Raw genomic sequence first — 10443 nt, forward strand, 5'->3', positions numbered from 1 at the left:
ATGGAAAGTGAGGATGTGAGTTTAGCCTCTCATGAGGATGAAATCATCACCAAATAGGGCAGCAATGTTTATTCAGTAATATGGAAGTGGTTCGGGTTCAAGAGGTCTGATGTTCAGCAAACGAATGTCCTGTGCAAAATGTGTCGAAAGACAATTGCTACGAAAAGCAGCAGTACAACCAACCCCTTCCATCACCTGCAACTGAAACATGCGGTGGAATGGAAGGACTGCGTGAGACTACGCAATGCCGATTCCAGTCACCCGATTCCGAAAACGTCTGCTAAAAAGACATACGGGTGAAGTCTCAAAGACTCTCTGGCATCGTGGAAGATGAGCGAAGACCGGCAGGTGTGCATGACAACTGACAGCAGGAGCAACATGATAAAAGCATTGCGATTGAACAACTGGACCCGCCTGCAGTACTTTGGGCACAGGCATCACCTCGCCATTGGTAAGTGTGACATTGGATAATTAAAGTGCATTCAAAAAAGTTATGTTCAGGCCAGCTGTAGGCTAATGTGTTAGTAGTGGTGTCATTCTGCCAATCGAATAGGAAATAACCACAGGCTGTTTTAATTATAACAACAAATTAACTAAATTAATACATTTCAATCAAAATGATTATATAAATGACATATTCAAACAGCTAGTGGTCAAACATTCCTAAACAATAGAATAGAAGTGTGGGTGTGTGTTGTTCATTTGTGTTGTTCATTTGTTTTGCACAAATTGGCCTTGAGGACTTGTATATTTTTTATTTTAATAAAGAAAATTCAGTTAAGAATTATGTCTTGGCCTTTTTTAATTTGTTTAGAGAAAAACAAGAAATTGAGATATATATCGTGAATCGTCCACACCTCTAAAAAAAAAATAGAGATATTACTTTTAGGCCATATCGCCCATCCCTACCTCAGAGACACCAATACTCCTTAGCCGGCCCACAAGAATGGAATGGTCTACTGTATCAAAAGCTTTGGCCAAGTCAATAGAAAAAGCAGCACAACATTGCTTAGAATCAAGGGCAATGGTGACATCATTGAGGACCTTTAAGGTTGCAGTGACACATCTATAACCTGAGAGGAAACCAGATTGCATACCCGAGAGAATACTAGACATCAAGAAAGCCAGTCAGTTAATTATTGACAAGTTTTTCCAACACTTTTGATATACAGGGCAAAATAGAAATAGGTCTATAGCAATTAGGATCAGCTTGATCTCCCCCTTTAAATAAAGGAAGAATCGTGGCTGCCTTTCAAGCAATGGAACCTTACCTATTGAGACGATGTCCCCGGGGACTAGTTCATCACTGGACACAGGCCTCCACTTCCTGTTGCGGTAAACCTGTTGGGAATCATGGGCACAAACGTGTAAATATCAGGGGCCTGTTCAGTAGGGAGAAAATGTTTTGACACAGAGTAAAACAGGGTTTTACTAGCTACACTTGTTCAATAATAAGAACACACAAATACGTTCGTTTCCGTTTCAAAACATTTTACACGGTGTGCCCTACTGAACACGAGACGGACAGATCAATATGAATCCAGATCAAATCGATAATTTGGTTAATTCAGCATTTCCCAAACTAGGGATCGAAAGACTCCTACATGGGCGGCAGGTAGCCTGGCGGGTAGGAGTGTTGGGCCAGTAACCGAAAGGCTATAACTGAAAGGTTGCTGGATTGAATCCCCGAGCTGACATGGTAAAAATCTGTCGTTCTGCCCCTGATCAAGGCAGTTAACCCACTGTTCCCCGGCCGCCAATGACGTGGATGTCGATTTTAGGCAGCCCCGCACACCTCTCTGATTCAGAGGGGTTGGGTTAAATGCAGAAGACACATTTCAGTTGAATGCATTCAATTTTACAACTGACTCGGTATCCCCCTTTCCCCCAATTGTGGCTCTAACTTGTGAACGATATGGGCTATACGCTATTATGACCTGCAAGCTAAGACTCTCAGGAACAAGTATGTGTCTTCTATTTCCCTCTACCACGCAGAAAAGCATGACTCGTTAGAACCGAGTGGACAGAACCAGCCACCAAATCAGACTGGGGGGGATATTCTGGGGGAAAAGATGATCATAATTGAAAGCAATGATGGTGTTCTTTTCTACAGAGATCATACACAATTATTGGCTGATGATCTTCTGATGCATTTCAATCACTTCAAACCATACTTCTCTCAGATTGAAGTACTGCCAGACATATTTGCCATAGACCCAAATAAAAAGTAAATATTGGCTGTTGATTACATCATTACATCATACAAAAAAAGTTTCCCGAAATGGGGTCTCAGCCCAAAAAAGCTTAGGAACCCCTGGGTAAATGAGTCTGATGCTAGTATATAATGGAAGTCAGGGCCTTCGTTCTACAACTCTAGAATAACAAGGCTCTGGTGAGAACTTGTTGATCTGCACTTGAGCAAGAAGAACAGGCACCTGTGCATGCATCATATCATCAAATATCAAACGACATGATAATTTCCGATAAAGATACTGTAGTTCACCTGGATCATGTAGGGTTTGTTCCCCATGCGTCGTATCTCAGACATGTTCCTCATTTGCTGTTGTACCAGAGAGGCTTCGAAGGCTACCAGCATGAAGAGAGTGAACACACTGTAGTACCAGTACTCATCCAGACACCACAGACCAACACAGAACACCTGAGGAGAGGAGAGAGAGAGCGAGCGTCCATCTGTACACCTGTTGAGCGGTACTTTGCTGGCCTGGTTGACGCATCGGCATCCACCATAGTTGCTAGAACTGTACTGGAAAGGATCATGTGAAAAGAAAATATCTGAGCTTGTGCAGTACGGTTCAGGTTAGCACGATAGTACTGAAAGGGTATTATTATTGAGTCAATACTATCCCATATGCCCTTAAAGAGATCAATATAGAAAGTGAAAGAGACTTGAGTGATTTTACTACGTGTCATATTACTGGACAAAACAACACGCAAATACGCAAGCACGCTCACACACACCTGGAAGACGAAGAAGGGAGCGGTGGCTCTCTCCCTGAAGAGTTCCAGGAAGTCCGGCACCACCATCTCAGCGCGGTTGGTCCCATAGCGCTTCTCGGCGGAATGCAGGTCTGTCTCCTCCTGGTAGCCTCGCCAGGCCTGGAAGAAGCCCATTGGCTGTCTGACGGGGAACGACACGGGGAGGAAACACTTCCTCTCCTTGCTGTCGAAGATGTAGCAGATCTTCTGGAACTCAAACGAAAGGATTCCCTCACCGTTCTCATCCTGAGGAGAGAGCAGGAGAGAGAGAGAGATATAGAAAGAGAGCAAGCGTGTACATGAGTTAAAACACACACACACAAAAATGTGCCATCCAAAAAGCAGTATAACTGACTAGCATAGAGATGTTAAGAGGACCATTCTGACACCATGCATTGCCCACAAGTTTCAACCAGTGTACCTGGGTCATGTTCAGCACAGCACACCACAGCAAAACGTTTTGCAACAGTTACAAACGTTTTCTCCCCATTGAACACAACCATGGGTTAAGTAAACAAGGTGTAGGCCAGGGGAACAAGGCAAACTCACCCTGTCTCTATGCAGTTGTACCAGCTCAGCAGAACCGTTGTTGGGGGTGGGTATAACCTTAGCCAAGGTGGCCTTGTGTGGGTCTGGCTCCTGTTTATACACATCGATTCACAGCATGTGAGCAATTCACATACTCTGACAGACACAGCCTTATAATCAGGTCAAAACTTTCTGGACAAGGGCACAACTCTATTACACATCATTTCAAAATGTCATTGTGTAGAGCATAAAATAATGCTAACTAGAGTGATCACCAGTTATGTTGGGCAGTGTTAGTTCAATCTCCAACACCTAATTCCAAAACAACTGCAGATGATCCATCCACTTTACCTTGGAGCAGGTGAGCCAACAGTGCGCGTGCACGGACCAATAACCGGAGAGCGCTGTGAGGACGTGCGCGATCCCGATGGCGGCGAGAGCAAGTAGGCCGGCTTCTGGGTACTCGGAAGTACCGTACACTCCGAGCCACACGTACAACCAGCCAGGGTACAGCACGGCTAAAAAAGGTAGAACCGTGCCGTGGAATATCCGGGGCCTGCGCCGGTACAGCGACACTGAGCTAACATTCTCGTCGTCAGTCTCGGCGCTGTCATGCTGGCTGTTCATTGAGGGGGGCTTTTGCTGGTTCCCCGGCCCCTTATTTCCGTCCTCCCCAACCATATTCCCGTTTCTTAGTCGCGTTCGTTTTTGACCCTCTCTCTCCGGGCACCCTCTATCCTCCACCTAGCTATTAGTGTCGGTGGCAAGGCAGTTTCACACAATCCAGTTGTTTTAGTCCGGTGTCAGGTCCAGTTTCTGAATCGGCTCATTCTCACAGCTGCTTCCGTGTACGCAACCACGTAAGGAAACGTGCCATTTTTGCTCTCGTATGGTTACTTCCTGCCGATTTGAACACATTTGTTTGACATCAAATATCCTCAATCGAGTGCATATTAAAATTAGCATTTTAAAAGCAGGGGTTAACAAAATACAGGTTGAAATAGCACAGGACAATCGGTTGTTTCTCCTTTAAGAAATCGATGTCAAATCTGGAATTGACAACAACCCAGGACCAATGGTATAGAACAATGGCAGTATGCAACGTGTTTCGACCAGTCGAAATAGAGGAGGGTGTATGCGGTAGATATTCTGTGTATGGCTGTGAACACATTTTATAACCTTGATTCTCTTTTTACTTTCTTTTTAAACAAGCCTTCAAACTACCTCCACCACAAACATGTAAGTGTCTTAACGTTATGCATTTAATTCAGTTTCATAGCTATCTATTTGAGTAAATCTACTTTGTAAACTGTACTCATTTACACCAATAAAATACAGTTGTGACTTGACCAGTATCTATGCGTTCGAGACATTAACGTCCAGATAGCTCAAATTCAAACTACAATTATAATGTCAAGATACGTTCGGTGATTACCAAATATGGAGTTTCGATGAGAATCTTAGTTTACTACCATTACGGCCAGTATGTACTTCCCCCCCAAAAATGCTCTTCTGCATGGTCACGGCTGGAAGGGATCCATACAGTTTGTCAAATTATCTTCAAATCTGACTTTTCGTAACGGGTTAGGAAAGAGGATCCAATTGAAGATTGCAAGAGAATGTTTATTATTGCTCCTATCTGTCACACGCACTTGTGTTAGCTTTTTAAAAAGCTTAAAAACTGTTAATAAAGATGTTCAAAGTAGTCGCAACTAAAGAATAAATGAACAGACCACGTCAGCTACAATAACTTTCTCATTAATGTTCTAATTTTTTTGTTGTTGCTATGACTGTCATGTTGTTTTTTTATCTACCTTTGTTGCATGCACTAAGTCGCTCTGTGTAATGGCATCTGCTGAATAACCAAATTGTAAATGTAAAAAATAAACACTTGCAAAGCATGCTGGGTATTAAGTTAATGAGCTCCGCCCCCAAACAAGTACATATTTGATAGGTGCGGACCTGAACCAATCATAGACGTCTATGCTACGTTTCACAAGTTTGAACAGTACAGTAGAGGCCAGGCCAGTTGTTTTATTCAATATAGTACAGAATGCCATCGTGGATACCATTTTTTTTTTTTTTATGTCTGCGTCCAATGTGAAGGAAGTTAGAGGTAGTTTCACGAGCCAATGCTAACTAGCTTTAGCGCAATGACTGGAAGTCTACAGGAATCGTTAGCATGCTAGCTGTTTTTGATCACATGACTGGGGAAGTAGATAACTATATATATATATATATATAGTTCAATATTTTTTCTGCCTGCTTTCTGTCTTGGTTTGGTAATTTAAGTTGACACTGAAACCTCTTTTCCATCCCGAAAATGACCACTTCTTAGATGGCTTGCTTAAAAATGTTCTATATAGAAAGATTATGTAATTAGCTCCAATGATTGTATTTTCCTCCATATTAAAGGGATAGTTCGAGATTTTGGCAATGAAGCCACTTATCTACTTCCCTAGTCGTGATAAAAAAACAGCTAGCATGCTAACAATTCCTGTAGACTTCCTGTAGGCAATTATTAGGAAATGGAAGACATACAAGACCACTGATAATCTCCCTCGATCTGGGGCTCCACGCAAGATCTCACCCCGTGGGGTCAAAATGATCACAAGAACGGTGAGCAAAAATCCCAGAACCACACGGGGGGGCCTAGTGAATGGCCTGCAGAGAGCTGGGACCAAAGTAACAAAGCCTACCATCAGTAACACTACGCCGCCAGGGACTCAAATCCTGCAGTGCCAGACGTGTCTCCCTGCTTAAGCCAGTACATGAGCATTTGGATGATCCAGAAGAAGGTTGGGAGAATGTCATATGGTCAGATGAAACCAAAATATAACTTTTTGGTAAAAACTCAACTCGTTGTGTTTGGAGGACAAAGAATGCTGAGTTGCATCCAAAGAACACCATACCTACTGTGAAGCATGGGGGTGGAAACATCATGCTTTGGGGCTGTTTTTCTGCAAAGGGACCAGGACGACTGATCCGTGTAAAGGAAAGAATGAATGGGGCCATGTATCATGAGATTTTGAGTGAAAACCTCCTTCCATCAGCAAGGGCATTGAAGATGAAACGTGGCTGGGTCTTTCAGCATGACAATGATCCCAAACACACCGCCCGGGCAACGAAGGAATGGCTTCTTAAGAAGCATTTCAAGGTCCTGGAGTGGCCTAGCCAGTCTCCAGATCTCAACACCATAGAAAATCTTTGGAGGGAGTTGAAAGTCCGTGTTGCCCAGCAACAGCCCCAAAACATCACTGCTCTAGAGGAGATCTGCATGGAGGAATGGGCCAAAATACCAGCAACAGTGTGTGAAAACCTTGTGAAGACTTACAGAAAACGTTTGACCTCTGTCATTGCCAACAAAGGGTATATAACAGAGTATTGAGAAACTTTTGTTATTGACCAAATACTAGTTTTCCACCATAATTTGCTAATAAATTCATAAAAAATCCTACAATGCGATTTTCTGGATTTTTTTTCTCTCATTTTGTCTGTCATAGTTGAAGTGTACAGGCCTTTCTCATCTTTTTAAGTGGGAGAACTAAAAAAATGTGTGTTTATATATTTAAAAAAAAATATATATATATAATTTTTGTATATTTATTATTTGTTTTTATATATATTGTAACGACCCTGAGTTTATACGCGCGGAAATCGACTCTGCGGCACAGTCGATAGCGCACCGGACCTTGGGCTAGAAGGTCGAGGGTTCGAGACCTGCTCCCTGCCTGTTTCATTACACTGTTTTCAGAAGGGATCGGACCTTGCATCCATGACAGTGCGTGTGCTTGCCCGGTGAGCGCGTTCCTGTAAGACGTAGAGCCGCAAGCTAATTTATTTGTCCTATTTAGCTATTTTACCTGAGTTGTTATTTTACCTGAAATGCACAAGGACCTCTACTCCGACAATTCTTTTTTTACAATAAACAAAGGCTTAGTGGGCAATTTTATTTTTCATTCCTTCCACAATTGTCATTGTCACAGAAGAGGACACACAGTCCATGATTGGACATCACTGTAATTGTCTATGCATATCACAGAAACTGTTCTGCATGTCTGTGTCATCCTTCAGGCAGGTTGCCATGGATATCACCACCAAGTATTGCCATAAGGAGATGGAGAGCTATGGGCAGTGTGTGGCCGCTCACCCGTCAACATGGCAACAGCACTGTCAAGACCTAAAGATGAAGGTGGCACAGTGTACCTCTTCACAGTAAGGAATAAGCCGTTGTCCCTGACTATCAGTTGCGCATGTATAACTGTCTTAGCTAAATAGCCTAAAATCCATAACCTAACTTTCAACTCCTTGTACTCTGTGTCATTGTTTTGCATGTTAAGGAGTAGAATGATAGCAGCAAACAGACTGGTAGTACCCAGGCTATAACTGACTGGCCGAGATGGTCATATGTAAACCCGATACAGAGCAAAGTGGGCCCCCTCTGGTTCCTCTCTAGGTTTACTCCTATTTTGACAGTTAAACGGGGGAAAAACAGGCAAGTAGGAGAACAGTAAGGTGGACGTGGGGAATGAACCCTGGTCTCCAGTGGGGAACAGTATGTGTGACTAGCCAGGAGCGTTAACGCTAGACCACAGGCTTTGCACAGGTTCTCCTTCTAGGCCCAGGCCCTATCCCTTCCACTGTGCTGCTGCTTGTTCTTCGAGGGTCTAGGTTGGGTTACTGTAAAGAACTGTTGATGTGAAAATGTGTTCTTCAAGATCTTCTTGATCAATGTTTCTGCAGCCCTGTGATCCAGAAGATCCGGACAGACTGTTCAAAAGAGTTCACAGAGTTTGAACGCTGCTTACTAGAGAACCAGAACTCACCTACCTCTTGTTCAGCACACGTGGCACGCTTCCTCGGCTGTGCCGAGACAGTGGACCTTGCCGGAGTGGGTGAGTGTTCACTGATTGTAGATCAGTTTCCGGCTCGTTCACAGCCCTCACTTTTCTTGTGATTATTCTAACTTTAGACTGGTACTCCTTGGCCTTAAGAGAGTGCTTTACATCAGTGTCTTTCATATTCGGTCTTCAAGTACCCCCAAAGGTAAACATTAAAGCACTATCTTACTACATAGTGTAACCTGTCCAGTGTCCGTACACCATAATGTATTTGTTAATCTCGGTTATCCCAGAACAAACATCTTGTGTCATTTTGTCATTTGTTTAGGTATTCTGTTTCTGAGAGATTACCTTTTTGAATACTTGGTGTAGTAGTTGAAGAAGTGAATAGATCTCCTCTTTCAGCAGTGAACCCGGTTCCTCAGCCCTCTTAGGACCCAGCAGTGACCATCATCCATCCCTCTCAGAGAAGATATCTCCTTCCTGCAATACTAACGCCGGACTGCTCTATCAATCATGGATAAATCACTGCCCAAGTCATATTGATAACATAACATCCTGACTTTGTACATTAATAAAGTGGACTCTTGTCCATGGCTACTTTAGGATTTGTCAAGAGAACTCGGAATGTTAGACATTTACAAGTTACTGGGACTGATTTCTGCCTGAGACCGTTAAGATTCAAGACAGGTTATTTCTTGAAGTTATTTAATAACTATTCGATGCTACAGCTCTCTGACAATGGGATTCAGAGGTGTCCTCTTTTCTATATGTGAAAATATTCACTGTGCAGCAGGTTGTGTGTAATACATATTTATAACACTGTAGTAACCTCGGATAGCAGCATAAATGGTTCTCTTTTCCTCTACAATTTATATTGATAATGAATGTGTGTAAAGGAGTTAGCTTTGCAACCTCACATCTGTGCACAACTGCGTGTTATCCAATTATCCCTGGTTTGTGGTGTAGTGGTCTCTTGTAAATGTTATTTTGGGGGAAGTTTATCATTAAACTCCTATATTTCAGTCCTATTACTCATCCAGTTTGGATACATACTCTGATGTTATGGTGCCCCTTTCTCGCTCCCACGCTCATTTTCTTCAGGTTGGAATAAGTCATGGTAGAATATTCAACCGTGGAATGTATGATATCTCTCCCACACATCTCTCCTTGGCTACTCACTTGTTGAGGGAAAGGAGGGAGCACAGGAAGGAGGGGAAGGTGGCTGGAAAGTTTGAATTTGAAGGAGCTAAGGAAAGGTGGATGAAACAAGAGGCTTTCCACTGGCCGGAGGGAACAGAGACCAGGAAAATGGAGAAGGTGGAGGCTGTGGAGTTATAATCTGTTTGACCATAGAGAGACAGACGAGGGGGAGGATGTTGAGTTATGTGCCCTTTGACTACTAACCGGAACAGGCCACCTTTTCTGCTTCAATTATTAAAGGCTGAGGTAGACGCAATCAAGTGGAGAGTTTCTTCCTTAGAATTGTCCGTCTTCAAAAAGGTCAACACTTTGACACAAACAACATGCAGAGGCTCTTTTCTACAATTACATTATAGCTCTCTATCATACCACTGAGTGACAAAACATTAAGAACACCTTCCTAATATTGAGTTGCACCTCCCCCTTTTGCCCTCAATTCGTCAGGGCATGGACTCTAAAAAGGTGTCGAAAGCGTTCCACAGAGATGCTTCCCACAGTTGTCAAGTTGGCTGGATGTCCTTTGGATGGTGGACCATTGTTGATACACACGGGAAACTTGAGCATGAAAAACCCAACAGTGTTGCAGTTCTTGACACAAACCAGCACGTCTGGCACCTACTACCATACCCCGTTCGAAGGCATTTAAATATTTGGTCTTGCCCATTCACCCTCTGAATGGCACATCTACACAATCCATGTCTCAAGGCTTAAAAATCATTCTTTAACCCGTCTCCTCTTCATTTTAACAAGTGACATCAATAAGGGATCATAGTTCAACTGGATTCACCTCTTCAGTCTGTGTCATGGAAAGAGCCGGTGTTCATAATGTTTTGTGCACTCATTGTAGCAGAAGAAGCCTTGCATCATCAGCATC

General features: G+C 43.1%; 2 protein-coding genes across 10 annotated transcripts in view; one reads left to right on the forward strand and one right to left on the reverse strand.

Annotated features, from left to right (window-relative positions):
• LOC110486103 (manganese-transporting ATPase 13A1) overlaps nt 1–4233 on the reverse strand; it is a 43921-nt gene extending 39688 nt beyond the window's left edge. For both annotated transcript variants that reach the window (XM_021557455.2, XM_021557454.2), the window contains exons 1-5: nt 3877–4233; nt 3547–3636; nt 2980–3243; nt 2504–2659; nt 1272–1341 (exon numbers count right to left, since the gene is read on the reverse strand). In XM_021557455.2, coding sequence (XP_021413130.2) covers nt 1272–1341; nt 2504–2659; nt 2980–3243; nt 3547–3636; nt 3877–4206 — 910 coding nt within the window. In that variant the 5' untranslated portion in view covers nt 4207–4233. The remainder of the gene's footprint in view (nt 1–1271; nt 1342–2503; nt 2660–2979; nt 3244–3546; nt 3637–3876) is intronic.
• LOC110486104 (coiled-coil-helix-coiled-coil-helix domain-containing protein 5) lies at nt 3925–9825 on the forward strand. Of its 8 annotated transcripts, none has more exons than XM_021557460.2 (6): nt 3953–4052; nt 4738–4764; nt 7600–7740; nt 8269–8420; nt 8498–8571; nt 8772–9825. In XM_021557460.2, coding segments are annotated over exons 2-6 (375 nt in total). In that variant the 5' UTR covers nt 3953–4052; nt 4738–4762; the 3' UTR covers nt 8778–9825. The 8 variants fall into 8 exon arrangements, with proteins under 8 accessions (XP_021413136.1, XP_021413138.1, XP_021413135.1 ...); XM_021557459.2 differs by having other exon boundaries at nt 4037–4385; XM_021557456.2 differs by lacking the exon at nt 3953–4052 and adding an exon at nt 4375–4603.
• Nucleotides 9826–10443: the final 618 nt, after the last annotated feature.

The sequence above is a fragment of the Oncorhynchus mykiss genome, chromosome 13 (assembly GCF_013265735.2).
Source record: "Oncorhynchus mykiss isolate Arlee chromosome 13, USDA_OmykA_1.1, whole genome shotgun sequence".
NCBI lineage: Eukaryota > Metazoa > Chordata > Actinopteri > Salmoniformes > Salmonidae > Oncorhynchus > Oncorhynchus mykiss.